Genomic DNA, 23,314 nt, shown 5'->3' on the forward strand with positions numbered 1-23,314 from the left:
GGAGAGGCAACATCCCAGAGACCCATTTTAGAATAAAGGTAGACAAAACCCACCAGATCGCCACAATACCCTGCCAAGTCAGAAATACGTTTCACAGGCACAGCTTGGGGTGCCGAGTAGAACAGGGGAACTGAAGCTTAGTGAGGAGCAGGGAGACTGAAGAACTAAGTGAATGGTATGTTGGGTGAAAGAGGAGGAGGAAGCAAAGGACATACAAAAAAGGCTGGAGGAGCATGCCGAAGCCCAGCTGGAGGGAAGGCAGCAAGGCTGTCGTCTATATCCAGTGAAAGAGCTTTGCTGGTTGGTTCTTGGCATGGATTCCCTCTCTCACTTTTTCAGACTGGATGGACATATGACCTTCAGCAGCAAACCAGGGGAGATGATATTCAGAAATGGAGATAACTGGCGAATGATACTGAACAGAAATGGACGGGGGTACCATTCTGTAATGCCCTGTTTATGCACCGAAGGCAGGTTTATGTTGACAGGACATGTCTGGGGTTGTCATGCAACAGCAGTAGTACTTTGGGAGAAGGGGAATGATGGGGTGGAGATGGGGCTGGTGGACAGGACAACTCTTGAGTTCCAGTTCTTAAATACTAGAAAGCAGGGAACAGTTTGGTCTCAGTCCTTCAGTGAAGAAGTCGGATGCTCATTTTCTGTTCTACATCCACCTTCTCCAAAACCTTAACAAATTCTGCGAAAGATATGGCGCTGTCCCCATCCTGATCCGCTTCCTGGATGGTCCTGTCTGCGATGCTGCCCAGCTGCTCATCTGAGATGTTTACTCCAACCATCATACCAAGCACCTGTAACAGCTCATCACGGGAAATCTTGTCATCTTTATCCAAGTCATAGAGTCGAAAAGCAAAGTGCAGTTTGTTGCTTCGGCTATTGGGTGGTTCTGGTCCATTCACATCTTTGCTCTTTTCATTATCCTCAATGGGTTGAAAATGAGCCAGAGTTCTCATGAATCCGCAGAAGTTTACCTGGTCCTCTCCCTCTGGAAAGAAGGCATTGATGATCCGGTCCCCCAATGGATTGATGGCAAGTTCCGGAATTCGCTGGAAATCTTCCCGGCTGAGAGTCCCATTTTCTCCTTTGTCCAGGGTGGTGAATCAGCTGTAGAGGCGAGGGATCTGACTGTGGGAAAAGCCAGTCTCCTCCTTGATCTCCTCGAGCTCTTCGCAGTAACGTGGAAGCCTGAGACCCCATCACCTAACCGGGAGTTCCTTCCGGGGCAGGGGTGTCTGAAGCGACAGTGGCGGTGGGAGGGATGGAGGGAGGGAAGGGAGAAAGGCCCAGGGGTCAAGAACCGAGAGGACAGTGTGTCTACTGCGGACCCGAGAGCAGAATCTAGATTTCAGGGAGGGTGCTTTTGTTTGTTTTACTTGTAGGTATGTTTTTATTTTTATTTTTTATTTTTTAAAGATTTTATTTATTTATTTAACAGACAGAGATCACAAGTAGGCAGAGAGGCAGGCAGAGAGAGGAGAGAGAGGAGGAAGCAGGCTCCCCATCAAGCAGAGAGCCCGATGTGGGGCTAGATCCCAGGATCCTGGGATCATGACCTGAGCGGAAGGCAGAGGCTCTAACCCACTGAGCCACCCAGGCGCCCCTGTTTTTATTTAAAAAAAAAAAAAAAATCATTGGGGCACTTGGGTGGCTCAGTGGGTTAAAGCCTCTGCCTTCGGCTCAGGTCATGATCCCAGGGTTGTGGGATTGAGCCCTGCATCAGGCTCTCTGTTCTGCAGGGAGCCTGCTTCCTCCTCTCTCTTTGCCTGCCTCTCTGCCTACTTGTGATCTCTGTGAAATAAATAAATAAAATCTTTAAAAAAAAAACCCATCAATATGCTGGGGAAGGTAGCTAGTAAGACAAAAAGGTTGAAGATAGATAAATACTACATGCTAAGAGTATAGGGAGAAATAGGTAGAAAACTTGAGAATGTAAATATTTAGAGTAACTATTGTGGAGACTAAGAAAATTCTAGAGTCTTATAGGATTGTTGGAAAATACTAAGAGCCTGCTGAGATTAGAAGATTTGTAGTTTAGACATTTATGCAGAAAATAAATACAATAATTTTATGTGGGAGTGCTATGAAACATTCAAAGAATAGACAACCCCAATTTTACGTACTTTGTTCCAAGAAATTAGAAAAAAAAAGGGAAACTTTACAACTTGTATTGTTAAATTAGCATAGCTAGTGTTACCTCTACCCTCAACATGGGGTTAGAATTTATGACCCCAAGATCAAGGGTTGTATGTTCTACTGAGTGAGCCAGCCAGGCACCCCACTTAGTATCACTTTAAAGCCAAAAGCACATAAGGATAGTATGAGAAAAAAGAATAACAAAGATACAAATGTAAAAGTCATTAAAACATATATTTATGGGCGCCTGGGTGGCTCAGTGGGTTAAAGCCTCTGCCTTCGGCTCAAGTCATGATCCCAGGATCAAGCCCATTATCCGGCTTTCTGCTCTGCAGGGAGCCTGCTTCCTCCTCTCTCTCTCTGCCTGTCTCTCTGCCTACTTGTGATCTCTGTCTGTCAAATAAATAAATAAACTCTTAAAAAAAACCCCATATATTTATGACCAAGTAGAATATATCTGAAGGATGCTAGAATGTTTTAACACTGGAAAATATGCATAATTAACCACATCAACAGATTAATAGAGAAAATCTATTTGATCTTCCTGTTCATTGCAGAAAAAGTACCTGATAAAATTAAACGCCTTTTCCTTCCCAAAGCCCTTGGCAAAACAGACAAGAAAAGGAACAAGTGGTCATAAACCTGATAAAGAGCTTATCAGGGGAGGTTCCTGGCTGGCTCAGTCTGTACAGCCTGGGACTCTTGATATTGCGCTGCTGAGTTCAAGCCCCACCTTGGGTGTAGAAGTGACTTAAAAAAAAAAAGAAAAGAAAAAAAGAAATTTTATCGGGGAATGTGGCCAATAGCTTACAAGTTCTGTTAACTATTTTATTGGACATCTTATTGCCCAATAAGAAAAAGAAAGAAATGGTATAAGGATTATAAGAAACAAAAGTGTCATTCACAATGGTATTCATTAGGAAGGTGAATGTACAGGTGAATTGTTGGGGCTAAAAAGAGAATTCAGGGGCGCCTGGGTGACTGTCGATTAAGTGCCTACCTTTGGCTGAGGTCATGATACCTGCTCAGTGGGGAGTGTGCTTTTCCCTCTCCCCCTGCCGCTGCTGTTCAGCCTGCTTGTGCGTGCTCTTTCTGTCAAATAAATAAATAAATAAATAAATAAATAAATAAATAAATAAGATCTTTTAAAAATAAATAAAAATAAAAAGAATTCAGGGGCACCCGGCTGGCTCAGTCTGTGGAGCACGTGACTCTTGATCTTGGGGTTGTGAGTTTGAACCCCGCGCTGGGAGTAGAGATGACTTAAAAAAAAAAATTTTTTTTAAATATATTTTTTAGGGCGCCTGGGTGGCTCAGTGGGTTAAGCCGCTGCCTTCGGCTCAGGTCGTGATCCCAGGGTCCTGGGATGGAGTCCTAAATCGGGCTCTCTGCTTCGGCGGGGGACCTGCTTCCTCCTCTCTCTCTGCCTGCCTCTCTGCCTACTTGTGCTCTTTGTCAAGTAAATAAATAAAATCTTTAAAAAATAAAAAATTTAAAAAAATATATTTTTTATTTATTTGACAGATAGAGAGCACAAGTAGGCAGAGCAGCAGGCAGAGGGAGAGGAAGCAGGCTGTCCACTGAGCAGGGAGGCCAGCCTGGGGCGCTATCCCAGAACCCTGGGATCTTGACCTGAGCTGAAGGCAGACGCTCAACCATCTGAGTCACCCATGCGGCCCTAGTTGAGAGATTTTATCATGAGCAGATAAAAAAGATTTTGTCAGATGTTTTCTACATCTACTAAGATAATCCATGAATTTTTTTCCTTTATTAATATGCCATATCATTACTTGATTTTTGGATGTTAAACAAGCCTTGCATTCCTGGAATAAATAGGAGTTGGTCCTGGTGTTATAAACTTCTTTATATATATTTCAGAGTGCAGTTTACTACTATTTTGTTGAAGTGATTTACCTTTGTATCCATAAAGGATATTTGATATTTTATATATTTGGTTTTTTCTTATGATACCCAATGATTTTTCAACCTAATGGTCTTAGTAACCTTTCTTCTTTTTTTTTTTTTAAAGTAATTTACACCCAACGTGGATCTCAAACTCATGACCCTAAGACTGAGTCTGATGACCAACTGAGCCAACCAGGAACTCCTGGTTTTAGTAATCTTTGACAATCATTGCCTAGATCAGTTGTTTCACTAAGGGTTGCAGAGTAAGTGGTGCTCTTCTGTCATTCCTTATTTCTTTATTATTTTGAATTCTTCTTTTAAAGGAGGGCTTTGCTTTATCAGCTAGGGATAACGGTTCATATGGAAAAGATAGGCTATTTGATTTGTTTCTCTTGCTAATTTTCAGAATAAGTTGGTTCCATAATATCCTTTAAAGGTGCTCAGACTTTTAAAAACTTATTATGAATTTATGAATTTTAATAATTTTGATGTGTTTATATTGTTGATCATTTTTTAAAAAATTATTTTAATGCTCAAGTTGTCTTCTCTTTAGACACTGGAAATTCCATCAAGTTGACTCTTGAATCTTTTGACACAACCCTAGTAATTTGTGTGTGTGGTTTTGTATGTGTGGGGGGGGGGGTTGATGGTTCACATTTTTTTATTTAAAATAAAAATACTTGGGGCACCTGGGTGGCTCAGTGGGGTAAGCCTCTGCCTTTGGCTCAGGTCATGATCTCAGGGTTGCGGGATCGAGTTTCGCATCATCGGGCTCTCTGCTCAGCAGGGATCCTGCTTCCCCCCCCCCCCCCCCCCCGCCTTCTTGTGATCTCTCTCTCTGTCAAACAAATAAGTAAAATCTTTTAAAAAATGAGATTTTCCAGTTTAATAAAGAAAATGGTAGAGCTGGGTTTAAATTTCAAACTTCTGATCTTCCTATATACCTATGGACAAATGATATGCTTTGTTTTCCCTGTATTTGCTAGAGTTGCATGACCTATATTACCCAGGAGGCGGCAGTGTTATCTTAATATTCATTGAGAATTCACTTACCCATTGGATGTACTTAAATGGAAGTGGAAATTGTATTCTTTCAGCTAATTCTTTTTTTTTTTAAATTAACATATAATGTATTATTTGTTTCAGGGGTACAGGTCTGTGATTCATCAGTCCTACATAATTCACGGTGTTCACCATAACATACACCCTCCCCAGTGTCCATCACCGAGCCACCCCATCCCTCCCACCCCTTCATTCCAGCAACCCTCAATTTGTTTTCTGAGATTAAGAGTCTCTCATGGTTTGTCTCCCTCTCTGGTTTCGTCCCATTTCTTTTTCTTTTCTTTCTTTCTTTTTTTTTTTTTAAAGATTTTATTTATTTATTTGACAGAGAGAGATACAAGTAGGCAGAGAGGCAGGCAGAGAGAGTGAGAGGGAAGCAGGCTCCCCGCCGAGCAGAGAGCCCGATGCGGGACTCGATCCCAGGACCCTGAGATCATGACCTGAGCCGAAGGCAGCGGCCCAAACCACTGAGCCACCCAGGCGCCTAACCACTTTTTTTTTTTTAAAGATTTTATTTATTTATTTGACAGACAGAGATCACAAGTAGACAGAGAGGCAGGCAGAGAGAGGAGGAAGCAGGCTCCCTGCTGAGCAGAGAGCCCGATGTGGGGCTTGATCCCAGGATCCTGGGATCATGACCTGAGCGGAAGGCAGAGGCTTTAACCCACTGAGCCACCCAGGTGCCCTGGTTTCATCCCATTTCATTTTTTCCTCTCTTCCTCTCATGAGGAAATTTCATTTTTTCCAATTCCAATTTCATTTTTTCCTCTGCCTTGTTTCTCAAATTCCGTATCAGTGAGATCATATGATAATTGTCTTTCTCTGATTGACTTATTTTGCTTATTGTAATACCCTTTAGTTCCATCCATGTTGTTGCAAATGGTAAGATTTCACTTTTTCGATGGCTGCATAATATTCTCTGTGTGTGTGTGTGTACCACATCTTGTTTATCCATTCATCTCTAGGTGGACATGTAGGCTCTTTCCATAGTTTGGGTATTGTGGACATTGCTGCTATAAACATTGGGGTCTTTCAGCTAATTCTTGAACGTAAATTATGTTTTAATTTTAAATTAACCAGATAAGGGTGCTTGGGTGGATCAGTTGGTTAAGCGTATGACTTCAGCTGAGGTCGTGATCTCGGGGTCCTGGGAATGAGCCCTGCAATGCTGGGGTTCCTGTCAGTGGGGAGTCTGCTTCTCTCTCACCCTCTGCCCCTCCACTGCTCTTTCTCTCTCTCAAATAGAGAAAATCTTAAAAGAATAAATTAGCCAGGGGCGCCAGTGGCTCAGTGGCTCAGTGGGTTAAAGCCTCTGCCATATCCCAGGATCCTGGGATTGAGCCCCGCATCGGGCTCTCTGCTCAGCGGGGAGCCTGCTTCCTCCTCTCTCTCTGCCTGCCTCTCTGCCTACTTGTGATTTCTGTCTGTCAAATAAATAAATAAAATCTTTAAAAAAAAAAAGAATAAATTAGCCAGATATTGTTATATACTAGGGATATAGTAGTGTACACCAAGTAGTCCCAGTCCCTGTCCTCATCAAGCTTATGCTTCTGGTAAAACCTCCAAGTGACTGTGTCCCTATAAATAATGTAGATTGATACTTTTTTTTAAAAGATTTTATTTATTTATCTGACAGAAATCACAAGTAGGCAAAGAGGCAGGTGGGGGGGGGGGGGAGGAAGCAGGCTCCCTGCTGAGCAGATGCAGGGCTGGATCCCAGGACCCTAAGATCATGACCCGGGCCGAAGGCAGAGGCTTAACTCACTGAGCCATTCAGGTGCCCCATGTAGACTGATATTTTAAGAACAATTTTTTATATTCAAATCTTATGTTTCATGTGAGTTTCAGGATATGATACAAGTTATCCCCAGAAGGAAAGTAGAATTCAAGCAGATTACTTTCTAAACATACAGTAAATCAGACCTTAAGTAGAATCTCAAACACTTAGCAGCACTTCCCAGCAGCTGTAGGTTTTTTAAAAATTATTAAGCTTTGTATTTTAATTCCTGTATAGTTAGCATACAGTGTTATAAAAAAAATAGTGTTGTATTAGTTTCAGGTGTATAATATAGTGATTATACAATTCTTACACATTACTCAGTGCTCATCATGATATGTATATTCTTTAATCCACAGCACCTGTTTCTCTCCTACCCTCCTCCTACCTCCCCTCTGGTAGCCATTGGTTTGTTCTCTATAGTTTAAGGAGTCTGATTTTGGTTTGTATGTGTGTGTCTCTCTCTTTTCTTTTTTTTTTTACTTTGGTCCTTTGTTTCTTCAATTCCACATATTAATGAAATCATATAGTGTTTGTCTTTCTCTGACTGATTTTATTTCCTTTAGCATTTTTAAAAAAGATTTTATTTATTTGAGAGAGAGAACATGAGAAGGGGTAGGTCAGGGGCAAAAGCTGATTCCCTGCTGAGCAGGGAGCCTGATTTGATTCTGGACTTGATTCTGGGACTCCAGGATCGTGATCTGAGCCGCAGGCAGTTGCTTAACCAACTGAGCCACCCAGGCGCCCCATTATTTCACTTAACATTATACTCACTAGCTCTCTCCATGTCATTGCAGATGGCAAAATTTCATTCTTCTTATGGCTGAATAATATTCCATTGTATATGCATACACCACATCTTCTCTTTATCCATTCATCAATCTATGGACACTTAGGGCTTCTTCCGTAATTTGACTATTGTGAATAATGCTGCTGTAAACATAGGGGTGCATGCATCCCTTTGAATTAGTGTTTTGTATTTTTGGAGTAAATACCCAGTAGTGAAATTAGTAGATTGTAGGATAGTTCTATTTTTTAACTTTTTTTTTCTTTTAAGATTTTATTTATTTATTTGACAGACAGAGATCACAAGGAGACAGAGAGGCAGGCCGAGAGAGAGAGGAGAAAGCAGGCTCCCCGTGGAGCAGAGAACCCAATGGGGGGCTCTATCCCAGGACCCTGGGATCATGACCTGAGCTGAAGGCAGAGCCTTTAACCGACTGAGCCACCTATTTTTTTTTTTCATTTTATTTATTTTTTCAGTGTAACAGTATTCATTCTTTTTGCACAACACCCAGTGCTCCATGCAAAACGTGCCCTCCCCATTACCCACCACCTGTTCCCCCAACCTCCCACCCCGAGCCACCTATTTTTTAACTTTTTGAGTAACATCCATACTCTTTCACAGTGGCTATACCAGTTTGCATTACCACCAACAGTACGCGAGGGTTCCTGTTTCTCCACATCCTCATCAACACTTACTCCTTGAGTTTTTTATTTTAGCCATTCTGACAGTTATAAGGTGATATCTCAGTGTGATTTTGATTTACATTTTCCTAATGATTAGTGATATTGAGCATCTTTTCGTGTGTCTGTAATTTTCTACAGCTGTAATTTTCTACAAATCTTGTTTCCATTATAAGTGTATTCCTAGAAATATTGTCCATTATGCAATTTAATAATAGGCCAAAATATTGTTCATGCTACTTGACATAAAGAGCTGGTTTGAGGAGAATAGTTGAACTTTCACCTCTGGAACCATAGGATTATTCCTTTTTTACTTTTGACTTTGTAATAGATTTTTTTTTTTTTAAGATTTTATTTATTTGAGAGGGAGGAAAGAGAGCAGGGGGGAGCAGCAGAGGGGGAGGGCAAGCAGACTCCATGATGAGCATCGAGCCTGTTTTGGGGCTCAATCTCAGGACCCCGAGATTATGACCTAAACTGAAATCAAGAGTCAGACTCTCAACTGAGCCTCTCTGGCATCCCTCTAGGTTTGTTTGTTTGTTTGTTTGTTTTTTCTCTGAAAATGAGAGAGGAGAAAGGAAAGGAACTATGCAGTTAATTAGTATTCTGACTCTGTATCTTCCTCACAGTTTCACACTTTTTGCGGTGTTAGATTTAACTATATGAAATTGCCAATATTGATCTATTTGAAGACATTCATATTTGACCTAAAGAAACAACCATTTCATTTGTTCAGCCTAATTGTTGAATTCAGTTGTGGGAATCATCTGAGTTATTTATTTTAAGGATAGCTGAGGCCGAGTAAGATTAATGTGTCAGGTGCAAAGGAAATACGCATTTAGAGGATATAATATTACTATGTAACCAATGTAGTTCATTCTGGGTATACATAGAATCCAGTCTAGTCTATTCTTTCTATATTATGCTAATTTTCTGGCCCAGTGATTCTAGATGATTTGACTCCTGTATTTATTTAGTGTCTGGCAAAGGAAAAGTCTACTTGAAAATTTTGGTAGGATATTCCCTATAGTAATTTTTGGCCAAAACTACCTGTTGCTGTAGGAGAGGAGAATGTACTATAAGCACTGATATTGAATCTGGAGTAAATAATTCTTCAAAGTTGTCTTTTTCCCTGTTTTCCAGTGGACTGACTCAAGGAGTTAAGAAGCCAGACTTCCCCAATTTCTAGTTTAAAAGCAATTTTGTCATTCCATTCTCTGTCAGAAAGGGGTGGAGTAAACTTTTCTTTGTTGTTTGATGCAGCTCCTTAAGTTTTCCTTTTTTAAAAAGATTTTATTTATTTAATTAATTGACAGAAAGAGAGAGAGAGATCACAAGTAGGCAGAGAGGCAGGCAGAGAGAGAGAGGGAAGCACCCAATGTGGGGCTCAATCCCAGGACCCTGAGATCATGACCTGAGCCAAAGGCAGAGGCTTAACCCACTGAGCCACCCAGGTGCCCCTTAAGTTTTCCTTCTTAAGACAGCTGTTGTGTTGGTGTGTCTGGGGCTTAGTCATTAAGCGTCTGCCTTGGGGTCATGGTCCTAAGGTCCTGGGATTGAGCCTCAAGCCTCACATTGGGCTTCCTGCTCGGCCAGAACCCTGCTTCCTTCTCTCCCACTCTGCTTGTTTTCCCTCTCTTACAGTGTCTCTCTCTGTCAAATAAATAAATAAAATCTTAAAAAAAAAAAAAAGGGAAGGTGATGTGTTAAATAACTCTTTTTTTTTTTACTTCCTGAGGTATTACCTCATCTTTTTACCATGAAATAAATTAAACTTTTAGGCATTTTTCCATTTTCTAGTCTTTGAGCACATAAGTTAATCAATGGGAGGAAAGATAATCCACAGGACACTACTAACAGCAAGGTGGGGTGGGGGTGAGCATACTTGGCCCTAATATACCTTGTTCAGGTTTCTGAACCAAACTCAGAGTTTTGGTAGCAAACAGTCCCTGTCTCACTGCTTTCATATGCATGTTCTCCATCACCCTGGCTCCAGGTGAATGTCTTTCTACAGGGCCTAGCACATCTGCAGGTGATAGGTTCTTTTGAGTTCTCTACCCTGAGGTGGAGGGCTTGATAGTTGCATGCAAACATCTTTCAGTATACGAATCACAGTGGATCTAGCCCTATATCCTTTACTTGAGACACTTATTTTAAAGTGTTGTTTTTCTGGAGAAATAAAAAATAAGGCTATATTGAATCAGACGTGCAAATGTCTCTTTCCAAGACAAATCTCTAAGAACTCCCATTTTACTTTTTCCCCTCAGAACAACTCTTGAGTGCTGGGCCCATGAGAATCAAGAATTGGAGAGACATTGAGTAGATCTTGAAAAATGTGGGCCATGGGCGCCTGGGTGGCTCAGTGGGTTAAGCCGCTGCCTTCGGCTCAGGTCATGATCTCAGAGTCCTGGGATCGAGTCCCATATCGGGATCTCTGCTCGGCGGGGAGCCTGCTTCCCTCTCTCTCTCCCTCTGCCTACTTGTGATCTCTCTCTCGCTGTCAAATAAATAAATAAAATCTTTAAAAAAAAAAAAAAAAGAAAAATGTGGGCCATATTATGGGCAAAGCAGGTGGGTATGGGTGTGAAACACACTGAAAAATGCATTCTTCCTCCTCTCCTGTGTCTCCGGAGTCTAACCATGGAACTCTATTATTACATTCTCTATCACTTCCACAATATTACGTAACCTTCTTTAAAAAAATACTTACCAGAGTAAAGGATGTAGTTTACAGTCTTGTTAGTGCCATTTGACATAATTAACCTTTAGCATCAGTTCATAAACCTAGGTCATTTTTACTTCTGTGGCCCTGGAAGACAGATAATACAGAACCATTTTTTTGTAGGGATAAGAGATGTTCTACCAATTTCCAGATCAAAGTTAGGAATTTCTGAATGATCAGATTGTTAGCTTATACAATACAGAGAAAGAAAAAAATTGGATGGATGATTCCTAAAATTTCTTTTTTATTTGTTTGTGTGTGTGTTTTTTTTTTAAGATTTTATTTATTTATTTGACAGAGAGAGAAATCACATGTAGGCAGAGAGGCAGGCAGAGAGAGGGGGAAGCAGGCTCCCTTCTGAGCTGAGAGCCAGATGCAGGGCTCAATCCCAGGACCCTGAGATCATGACCTGAGCTGAAGGCAGAGGCTTTAACCTACTGAGCCACCCAGGCACCCTTTCCTCAGGGCTTTATATGTATTGTCTTATTTCACTACAGTTTTAGGAAAGAGATACTCTTTATTTATCCTGTTTTATAGGTGAGAAAAGATTCAGACATGTGAGGTGATTTTCTGTGTCACTAATTTTTGACAGAACTGAACTAGAACTTAAATTTGATTCCAAAGACTAATGAAGTAGGTATTATCTCCATTTTGCAAATGAGTGATTTAGGGATGTTAAGTACCTTGATATAAAGTCACATAAGTAATAACGATGGTGCCAGCATTTGAACTTATGGGCTGTGTCTCTCTTAGACTCATGGGTTTAACTATTTTAGATTTTATTTTTTTAAAGATTTATTTATTTTATTTGAGAGTTAGAAAGCTTCAGTGGCAGAGGCAGAGGAAGAGGGAGAGAGAATCTCAAGCAGACTCCATACTCAGAGCCCAAGTTGGGGGTGGGGGGGGTTGGGCCATGACCCTGATATGACCTGAGCCAAAACCAAGAGTCAGGTGCTTAACCGACTGTGTCACCCAGGGGACCCTATTTTAAATTCTAAAATATCATTGAGCATTAAGGAATAAAGGAAGAGAACAAAACACATTGAGAATGTTAGAATTTTTTTAAAAATTAAAATAGGTTGACTGGCTTTATAAATTCCATTTTAAATCAGGTGTTAGAGATCAAGGTTTTTGTACCACATTGTTGGACTAAGGGAGAAGAAATCAACCAAGGGTCTAACTGGCAAGGATATTTTGGCATATAATGAATGAGAATCTCTGAGGGCAGAAAAGAGACTTTAAAAAAAGACGGTAGCACTGAGAGATGCCTTTAGTAATTTATTTATTGCATTTGGCCACTGTTCTTCCAGTCTCTCCGTTGTAGTTCCCACATTGAGGCTGTTCCCACCCTTCCTGTGTCCCTTGAGCTGAGCAGGCACTTCCTGTCCTGTTGGAAATGAAAGTTAGAGATTGGGGGCGGTGTGTGGTATGTGAGTATTTACTCTGCTGATTGTTAGTCCTGTCTGTCGCATTATCCTAGCAAAAAGGTGGCCTGAAAACTACAAGGGAGAAGAGTGCTTCATTTAAGGGAGGGTTTGGGCTTAAAGTTTATTGTGGCAACAACCCTGAAGACAAGGTTAATTTGTGTTTTGACAGAACATCTATGATGGCACAAGGTGACCTGAAGAAGGGATTTGAAGGCTTTGATTTTACATCCCTGTTTCATTTGGATTGGTAGGAATTACTGGGTATCATTCTTGAATTTTTGGTTTCCTACAAGTTTCTTATTAAGGCTACTTCTACAAGCCATCACTTTGAAACTGTTTGAGGTGAGTGTTGTCTCAGCTGTGTTAGATTCTTCTTCCCTAGGAACTTTGTATTTTCTTCTCTGTGAAGCATATGCTTTTAAAAGTAATTTTTTCCTACAGCTCAGAGACACTTAAAGCAAACATTCCAACTCCGAACTTCAGTTTGGGCATAAATTCCACGTTTGGTGAGTAACTCTTAATTGTTTGAGCTTCATGCACCTTGATGACAGAAAATGGTGGGATAAAGAGTCAAACAAGATAGTTTATAGTTGTTGAAGAAACTGCTAGGTAGGCAGTTTTATCTGGTAAAGCTGGGGGGAAAGAAAAGAAACCACCAGACACCAAATTTCATGACATAGTCCAGTTTGATATTTCCTTCTCAAGTATGGAATCATGAAAAGGAGTGAGAGGCATTAGCCCAACAGCATGACCCAAGAGGAATGAGGAATAGAACTATCCAAAGATCTGAAACTAGTTACTTCCCATACTCTGTCTCTGCTCTTTGGCCCTCTCTTCTGTTTGTTCTTTTTCCTGCATGAAGATCACTAAGTATAAAGTGTGGGAAAAGTCCTGAGCTCATCTCACATATTTGTTCTCAGTATAGTTGTCCTCACGTGTTCTCTGAGGCAGTGTGTCCCAGTGGTCCGTTTAAAAATCAAGCTTCTAAATCTTATAGCTCTAAGGCAAAAAAAAAAAAAAAAAAATCCTCAGTGTCTTTTGGGGGGGAATCAGAACCTGTTCTTATTGGAAAAGGGATGGAGTTGAAACAAGTAGACCTAAGAACTTTTCTTTTTGCTTTAACTACCAAGACTGTGAAAAATAAAATAACATCTGGGGCATTAGGACCCAGTGGAAGTGCCTCATTCAGACTCTTGGTTAACTTCTCTCAGTGACGTAAACAAGCAGCCCTAGCTCATTCTCTACCCGCCCCCCCATCCCTCTCCCTCTTGCTCCTTTTCTCCCCCTTTCTCCTCCCCCTCCCTTTTCCCTCTCATTTTCTCTTTCCCCCTCTCTTCCCCCTCCCTTTCCCTCTCCCTCTTCTCTCCCTCAGCTCCCTTATATTAAAGAGAAAATGCTGCTATCAGTGACTTCCAGGCCTGGGATTTCGACTTTTGGCTATAACAAGAACAACAAGAAGGTAGGGAAAAGTGCTTTTTGGAATCCAGCGACTTCCTTTCCTGGGGATCCGGGAGTGCCCTTGGCTTTAACATTCCTAGTTAGAGGGGATCCGAATTCCTCTCTCTACTCAGTGCCTCTCCCTTTCTACCACTTCTTTCGGCATCTTTTCTCACCTGGTTTTGAAGTTCCAGCAGTTTATAGTCCCTGCCTGTGAGCCTGAGAAGGCAGGGGAGTTAAAAACAAATCAAGCTTGTAAGTTTGTATCTTTGTGAAATGAAGTTAGTTTGACTTCCTGCTAATATAGCCAATCTCCACTGGGATAATATGTCATCTCAAACCCTGGTCTCCTGCCCACTCCCTCCAAGGTTATTTTTATCTTTTTGATGAACTGTTTCTACGCCCCCCCCCCCTTCCTTTCTACCCACTTCACCAGCGTTATCAGATAGCTGAAATATAGAGTCTGTGAAATCACGACAGCTTCTTCAAGAACTGGGTATACTCTTCTAGACTAGCTAGAGACCCTGTCCCACCCAGCCCTGAGGGAAGGAGTCCTAAGAGAGAACACACCTTGGAATTAAGGCAGCAGTCTCTGATTCTTTCGGTTCTGCTGCTGAGCTGGTGCTTGGACCTCTGGTGATGGCCAGGCCCAGCAGGGGATCCTCAGAGTCTTTGTGATTAACCTGGCTGTTGCCAGAGAATTGTGGTATGCTTGGAAGCATGGGCAGTCTAACAAGAGGTGGACAGTCATGCCCACATTCAACAGAGAATATCCTTGGCAGTTTCTTGCCATTTCAGGGCACACAGTGGTGATTAGGAGGAACTTCATGGTGTAGGAGAAAGACCCTTTACCCTCTCTCCTGTTATGTAGCTGTTCTTTGAAGAAAAAAGATGCCATGGATGTGTAGGGATCTTTTACCCATCTGATGGAGTATTGGAGGGTTTGGGAAAGATTCCTGGTGCTTTGTCATATATCTAAAGATATTGTTTTAGGTAATTTAAACCTAGTGTCTGATCAAGGCAGTGGGTAAATATTTAGACCCAAAACACTTGTATCAATTTGTAATGGTATTCATTCTGTTTATATCCTTACGAAATATAGGTCCATATATGATTGTTAGTTATCAATAATACACATACGGGGCGCCTGGGTGGCTCAGTGGGTTAAAGCCTCTGCCTTCGGCTCAGGTCATGATCCCAGGGTCCTGGGATCGAGCCCCACATTGGGCTCTCCGCTCAGCGGGAGCCTGCTTCCCTCTCTCTCTGCCTGCCTCTCTGCCTACTTGTGGTCTCTGTCTGTCAAATAAATAAATAAAATCTTAAAAAAAATAATACACATACATATATGAATATATAATTTGATAGAAGAATATATTTTCAAGGTTTTATTTATTTTAGATAAAGAGCACACGAAGGGGGGTGCGCTGAGGGAGAGGGATTGGTGGTCGATGTGGTGCTTGACGTGGGGCTCCATTCTAGGACCCTGAGATCATGACCCAAGCCGAAGGCAGACATTTAATCAACTGAGCCACCCGGGTACTAGGTGACCAGATATTTTAGTTGTTTTTATTCTTTTCAAAATTTATATAGTACTATATGAAACTTTCCTCAATTTTTTTTCTCCAAGTCTCTCAGGTTACCCAGACCCATTAAAATAAAGTAAAAATAAATTCTAGAAGTTAGTTTTTTTTCCTCTTAAGGGCTTCACGTATTCAGTGCTATCTAAAATCTTCTCTTACCTGTCTTTACTCCCTTTCCATCTGGTAGTGTAGGAAGCATTTAACCAGCTTCTAAATCTGGGATACCTTAGGGGACAAAGAAGTATAATTGTGGACTAGGATTCAAATCTCATATCACTTCTGATAACTTGTAAGGTTTGAGAAGCAATCAAGAATCATGTGGGTTTTTACAGGTCAGTGTTATGACGATCTCACTTTGTGGCTGTGTGTACTCGTGTGTGTACTCATGTGTGTACTCATGTGTACATACAGGTTGGTGAATATTGGGTATATTTAAAGCATTACTACATTGCTCTGTGTTTGTGTTGACATGTAGTACTTAATGTGTTTGTTTCCCTTTTAGGAAGAGTGTTTAGATGGATTTGTTCATGCAATTTGTAAATTTTTACATTCAAGGTTACTTTTTCACACTCTTTTAAAAGATTTTATACTTGAGAGAGAGGCAAACGTGTGGGTGTGCACGTTTGTGGAGGGCAGAGGAACAGAGCGAGAGGGAGAAAAAGTCTCAAGCAGACTTTGCCCTGAGTATGGAGCCCATTGCCGGGCTTGATCCCAGGATCCTGAGATCAAGACCTGAGCCAAAACTAAGAGTCAGCTGCTAACCAGCTGTGCCACCCAGGTACCCCCAAGTACCCAAATTTGGTACCCAAATGTACCCCCATACATTTTTTTTTTAAAGATTTCATTTATTTATTTGACAGACAGATCACAAGTAGGCAGAGAGGCAGGTAGAGAGAGAGGAGGAAGCAGGCTCCCTGCGATGTGGGACTCGATCCCAGGACCCTGAGATCATGACCTGAGCTGACAGCATAGACTTAACCCACCGAGCCACCCAGGTGCCCCAACCAAGGTTACATTTTTAAATAACTTTTGTTTTTAGTAATAAATTTAAGACACGCCCACTAAAAAAATGTAAGCATAAAGAGGTATATAAAATAAAAAGTTAAGTCTTCCTTTCTTTTCCTAAAGGTCCTTACTCAAATTCTACCCCTCATGGAAAATTTGGTGTATATATCCTACCAGACTTTTCTATGACAAGGTTAAGTTTTAATGTTGATGTTGGCTTGTCATTTATATTAAGAACTCAGTTTCTCAAGTAGATCAAGTCTATGCGATGAAGTTCTTTGACCTGTCCAAAATGTTTAAAACATTGAAAGAACAATCAAAATTTAAACTTTTAAAAAATACAAATTCTCAATATCTGCCTTAATTTTCTGTCATTATGTAATACAAAAATCTAGGTATAATAGATTTGTAGAGATCTGCTTTTTTTTTTAAATTTTATTTATTTATTTGACAGAGATCACAAGTAGGCAGAGAGATAGGCAGAGAGAGAGGAGGAAGCAGGCTCCCCGTCGAGCAGAGAGCCCGACATGGGGCTTGATCCCAGGACCCTGGGATCACGACCTGAGCCAAAGGCAGAGGCTTTAACCCACTGAGCCACCCAGGCACCCCTGAGATCTGCTTTCTTGAAGGAGGATTTTTACATCATAATTTATCGTAGTCATCACTTCTAGTTTGTGGAGTAGAAATAATTGCCAGGGAGCTCAGAAGAACTATTTGTATACCAGTGTTGTGACTTTTTTGAAAGTGTTAATTTTATTTACTTGACTTTGAAAAGTAGGATTGTTTTATTTGGAAGCATATTTGTATACTTCACTTGTCAGTGAAGTTGTTACCTGAGGAGTCCATGACATAGTTTTCTTACTGTTTTTGATTGTGGTAAATGCAGGAATACAACCAACGAATATATAATTCCTAATAAAGGCAGATTCTTTCTCAAGATATAGTGTTGAATATCCATTCTTTTCTTGGAATTAAAATAGTCACAGAAAGGGGGAATGTGGATTTCAAAGACTGATTCTGAAACATAATGTAGTGCATGTTTTTAAAACATCTGTTTAAATGGCCTTCAATTACTCTTTGGTTTATTTTTTAAAAATTGAAAAGTAAAAGAATCAGAGTTCTAGGGTCTCAGCACTTCAGTGTTTAAAAGAGTTGCCTTGGTAGAGAGACTTGAGTGTAGGTGAGATTGAAAGAGGAAATGTTTGGAACTGAAGGAATCTCAGACTTGTAAAGGGTCTAACCACGCCTTCCCTGACATCATCTTCCTGGCATGTGTTATTATAATTTAACTCCTCAGAGCATCAACAACTATTTCCTGTGGAAAAAAAAGAAAAGAGATTGTGTTTAACTTGGGATAATTTGCCTTGCCTAACCTATTTTGCGTAAATTTCTATTTCCTCTTGCTCTTAACAGACTGAAGAGCAGTAGGGGGAGTGGGTTGGAAGCAGTGATGGATGGGAGTGGAACTAACTGGTGGGCACTGTCAGATCTTCACTCTGAGAAGCAGGAGTTACCTGAAAGTTTTTAGTATTTACTTAGGAGAGAAGAAAGTGGGAAGCAATGCTATAAGCTTTTATACTTATAACAGGGAAGGATGATTTTTCTGTGTGTACTACACTTTTAGCTAGTTTCCATCAAATCAAACTTTATTAAAACTGAGGACTAAGGCCTTTTAGGTTTAACATCTCTTGACTGGGGACAGCTATTTTGTTGTCCATAATAAAGTTGACGCAGTTGGTTAAAGTTTAGTGGTAACATCTTTCCTTTGAGCCTTCCTACCTTTTGAGACCTACCAGACTAATTTGGTTTAGGCCACTGCCTTCGGCTCAGGTCATGATCTCAGGGTCCTGGGATCGAGTCCCGCATCGGGCTCTCTGCTCGGCGGGGAGCCTGCTTCCCTCTCACTCTCTCTGCTTGCCTCTCTGCCTACTTGTGATCTCTCTCTGTCAAATAAATAAATAAAATCTTTATCTTTAGTACTATAATAGGTATCCCACATGATCTCCTTGCCTCCTGGTTCTCCCAGCCTTGCCCCTGACCCCCAGATAACTTTAAAGGATTTTTTTTTAAGACTTTTTGTTTATTTATGAAAGTGAGTGAGGAGCAAACACTCGAGAGCAGGGGCAGGAGCAGAGGGAGAGGAACAAGCCTAGCTGTGCTTTGCAGGGAGCCTGCCCTGGGGCTGGATCTCCATATCCTGAGATCACGACCTGAGCCCAAAACAGAAGTTGGTCCCTTAATTGACTGAGGCAACTAGTAACCCCTCCTCCCGCCTCTACCCAGTAACTTTATATTTGCTGCCATGACTGTCTTCCAGCATCCCAGCAGTCAGTCTAGTACTGATCATTTCTTGTATAAAAACCTTTAATGGCTATATATTATCTGCTAAACAAAGCCGAAATCCTAGCCCAATACTCACTATTTATCCAACCTTTTTTTTAATTTAAAAAATATTTATTTTTATTTTTTAAAAGATTTTATTTATTTCACAGAGAGAGAGAGAGCGCGCGCACAAGCAGGTGAGTGGCAGGCAGAGGGAGAGGGAGAAGCAAGTTCCCCACTAGTTGGGAGCTGGATGTGATACCGGGCCCAATCCCAGGACTCTAGATCATGACCTGAGACAAAGGCAGATAGGTGTTTAACTGACTGAGCCACCTAGTGCCCCTTAATTTTTATTTTCAATTTTTTAATAGTTTAATAGTTAATTCCTTTTTTATTTTTTAAAGATTTTATTTATTTATTTGACAGACAGAGATCACAAGTAGGCAGAGACACAGGCAGAGAGAGAAGGAAGCAGGCTCCCCGCCGAGCAGAGAGCCCTATGCGATGCCGGGCTGGATTCCAGGACCCTGAGATCATGACCTGAGCTGAAGGCAGAGGTTTTAACTCACTGAGCCACCCAGGCACCCCTATTTTCAATTTTTTTTAAGTAGGCTCCATGCCCAGTGTGGAGCTCATTGCAGGTCTTGAACTCACCACCCTGAGATCAAGACCTGAGTTGAGATTGAGAGTCGAACTTAACCAACTGAGCCACCCAGGTGCTCCTATCCAGCCTTTCCTTATCTTCCCCACCTACCCACCACCCTTGATTCCATTACCTTCACTCCGCTTTACGCAGTTGTTTTTACCTGCAATTCTCTGGATATACCCTTGGATTACTGGTTTACATTTCTAATTCCATAAGAAAATATACTGTAAGACAGAAGGATATAGACAAGAAACAGGATGACATAAAGTATAGATTAAGAGGTCAGATGGAATTATAATGTGGATGTACAGACCACAGAGTTTTATTCTGGAAGATGAGGACTGAAGAGTAGTCATTGATTTTTTTTTTTAATTTTCTTAATTTTTTTTTAAAGATTTTATTTATTTGACAGAGAGAGAGATCACAAGTAGGCAGAGAGGCAGGCTGAGGGAGAGGGAAGCAGACTCCCTGCAGAGCAGAGAGCCCGACTTGGAACTCGATCCCAGGACCCGGAGATCATGACCTGAGCCAAAGGCAGAGGCTTAACCCACTGAGCCACCCAGGCGCCCTTAATTTTATTTTTTATTTTTTTATTTTTTTTATTTTTTAAAGATTTTATTTATTTATTTGACAGAGAGAGAGATCACAAGCAGGCAGAGAGGCAGGCAGATAGAGAGGAGGAAGCAGGCTTGCCGCGGAGGAGAGAGCCCGATGCAGGGCTCGATCCCAGGACCCCGAGACCATGACCCGAGCCGAAGGCAGCGGCTTAATCCACTGAGCCACCCAGGCGCCCCTTAATTTTATTTGTTTAAAGATTTATTTATGAAAGAGAGAGAGAGTGTGTGGGGGAAGGGGCAGAAGGAGAAGAAAGAAAGAATCTCCAATAGACTCCCTGCTGAACATAAGGCCTATTTGGGGCTTGATCCCATGACCCCGAGATCATGACTTGGGCCGAAATCAAGAGTCAGATGCTCAACCGACTGAGCCACCCAGGCACCCCAGTACCCATTGATTTTTGTCACTGCCGAGGTGGTTGGCACTTCTGACAAGCAATTTCAGAGTGGGGAGCAGAAGTGAGGTTGTAGTGCGTTGATGATTGTAAGAAGGTAATGGAGTACACATGGTGTGTAAAGACTGATCTTTTAAGAATGGTAAGATGGAGAGCAGAACCCAATTAAGAAATGGGCAAAAGATATGAATAAGTATTTCTTCAAAGAGGATCTACAAAATAGCCATGAAAAAGTTGCTCAGCATCATTAGCCATCAAGGAAATGCAAATCAAAAACCACAGTGAAATACCACTTCACATCCACTAGGTTGCCTGTGATCAAAAAGACACATAATAACATGGAGTAATTGGATGCTTCATACACTGTGGGAATGGAAAATGGTGCGACTGCTTTGGAAAACAGTTTGGCTATTCTTAAAAGGTTAAACCAGTCAGGGCGCCTGGGTTCGGCTTCTGACTTCAGCTCAGGTCATGGTCTGGGAGCGGGGTTCTGGGATCCAGCCCTGCCTCCGGCTCCTGACTCAGTGGGGAGTCTGCTTATTCCCCTGTTCCTCTTCCTCCTCTTATTCTCTTTTTCTCAAGTAAATAAAAAAATTTTGAAAAAAAGGTTAAAAACAGTCTTGGGTGTATACCCAAGAGGAATTAAAACATGCCCACACAAAAACCTGTGCACCTGTGTTTATAGCAACATTATAGTGGAATAATAGCAAATAAGTGGAAACATCCCAGATACCCACCAACTGAAAAATGAATAAATAAAATGTATGTACCCATATAATGGAAGTTTTGGAATTTTATTCATCAATAAGATGGAATAGAATACTGATACATTCTACAAAATGGATGAACCTTGAAAAACATTATGTTAGGTCAAAGATGCCCCTCATGAAGCCCACATATTTTATGCTTCCATTTCTATGAAATGTTCGGAATAGGGGTGCCTGGGTGGCTCAGTGGGTTAAGCCTCTGTCTTCGGCTCAGTCATGATTTCAGGGTCCTGGGATTGAGCCCCGCATCAGGCTCTCTGCTCAGCGGGGAGCCTGCTTCCCCCTCCCTCTCTCTGCCTGCCTCTCTGCCTACTTGTGATCTCTGTCTGTCAAATAAATAAATAATCTTAAAAAAAAAATATCTGGAATAGGCAAATCTATGGAGATAGCAAATTAGTGGTTGCCTAGGTCTGGGGGAGAAGGGGATGGTTGGAGGAAAATGGGGAGTGACTTGTAATGGGTACTGGGTTTCTTTTGGGTAATGTTCTAAAATTAATTGTGATAATGGCTGTGAAACAGTGATCTAAATGCCACTGAATTTATACTTTAAGTGGGTTAATTATGTGGTATGTAAATTATATATATCAATAAGATTGTTATTTTAAAAAGATGGGGAACAGAGAAGTGAGAGAAAGGCAGAAAGAGGATGGGGTGATATTGAGAGAATTTTCTTAACGATGGGAGACATGGGAGCCAAAATGTAAAAAGAATCATGGTGAGTTACTTGATACTTATTTTCCAAATATATATGTTCCTATTCTTGTCCTCCTTCTCTCTGATCCTTTTGTTTTTGTTGTGCCTCAAGAATTCAGCCTCTCTGATCCTTTGTGGTTGTTACCATCCCTTCCTTTTGGAATGGACTTTCTGTTTGTTCCCTGCACCCACATTCATTAAACAGCTGTGGGGGGCGGCTAAAGCACGATTGTAGCTGTTTAGTAGCTCACAGTTAAAACCCTCTTGGGAGATCCTATCTAACCCTCAAGTTCAGCTGAAACGTTACCTCTATCAAGCTTCTAATTCCTCTACCTCCCAACCCTCAAGAAGACTTTTTCTGAGTCTTTATAATATTTTGTATTTCATATATGGATGTTTATATAATTTTGCTTTGTTTTGGAATCAGGTGATTGTCTTATTTTCATTGGAATATAAACTCTGTAAAGGTAGAGACAGTGGCATTCAGTTTGTTATCCTCCAAAACACCTGATAACAGCTCCTTAACCGTACCTAGTGGATACTGAAAAGTATGTATTCTAATAAATGTAATTAAGCTGATGTTAGGCATTAAATTAAGGTTAAATGAAGGAAGGCATCATTGTATATTCTATACAAAACGTGAAATAAGGAGTTAGACCTGAATTTAATTGTGACTTTTGTCAATTATTAGCTGTGTGGCTAGTTGCAACTTTCTTAGGCTCTGTGACCTTGAGTTCTTCATCTTGAAGTACAGGTATACTTTATTGGTTATTTTGAAAACCAGTAATATTTGATAATATTTATAATCATGCATCAGCATGTGTAAATGGACTATTTTCTTTTCTTTCTATTTTTAAAGTAAGCCCTACGCCTAACATGGGGCTTGAACATGACCTCAAGATTAAGAGTTACATGTTCTACTGACTTGAACAGCCCCGACTGTTATTTCTTTTATCAAAAAAAAGCCTTTTTTCTTGATGCCATTTCTTCCTCCAGCTGCTGTCCCATTTCTCTTCTTCCCTTTATAGTAAAATATCTTGAAAGAGTTGTTTATTCAAGAATTGTATATACTTTCTCTCATTTATTTCCTTGTATTTTTCTTTTATTATTATTTATTTCCTTATTTATTTATTTATTAAGATTTTATATATTTGACAGAGATCACAAGTAGGCAGAGCAGCAGGCAGAGAGAAAGGGGGAAGCAGTCTCCCTGCCGAGCAGAGTCGGATGCGGGGCTCGATCTCAAGACTCTGGCATCATGACCTGAGCGGAAGGCAGAGGCTCAACCCACTAAGCCACCCAGGAGCCCCATTATTTATTTATTTAAAAGATTCTATTTATTTA

General features: G+C 40.9%; 1 protein-coding gene and 1 pseudogene across 4 annotated transcripts in view; one reads left to right on the forward strand and one right to left on the reverse strand.

Moving 5' to 3' along the window:
* Positions 1–23,314, forward strand: part of RBMS2 (RNA binding motif single stranded interacting protein 2) — a 96,455-nt gene that overhangs the window by 8,777 nt on the left and 64,364 nt on the right. Inside the window, exons 2-4 of one of the 4 annotated variants that reach the window (XM_046012831.1) lie at positions 12,681–12,853; positions 12,953–13,017; positions 13,884–13,970. In XM_046012831.1, coding sequence (XP_045868787.1) covers positions 13,905–13,970 — 66 coding nt within the window. In that variant the 5' untranslated portion in view covers positions 12,681–12,853; positions 12,953–13,017; positions 13,884–13,904. Of the gene's footprint in view, positions 1–12,605; positions 12,854–12,952; positions 13,018–13,883; positions 13,971–23,314 lie in introns of those variants that run through there. The other 3 variants (XM_046012833.1, XM_046012832.1, XM_046012834.1) reach the window with 3 other exon arrangements.
* LOC123946939 lies at positions 62–1,215 on the reverse strand (annotated as a pseudogene).

The sequence above is a fragment of the Meles meles genome, chromosome 7 (genome assembly GCF_922984935.1).
Source record: "Meles meles chromosome 7, mMelMel3.1 paternal haplotype, whole genome shotgun sequence".
Lineage (NCBI taxonomy): Eukaryota > Metazoa > Chordata > Mammalia > Carnivora > Mustelidae > Meles > Meles meles.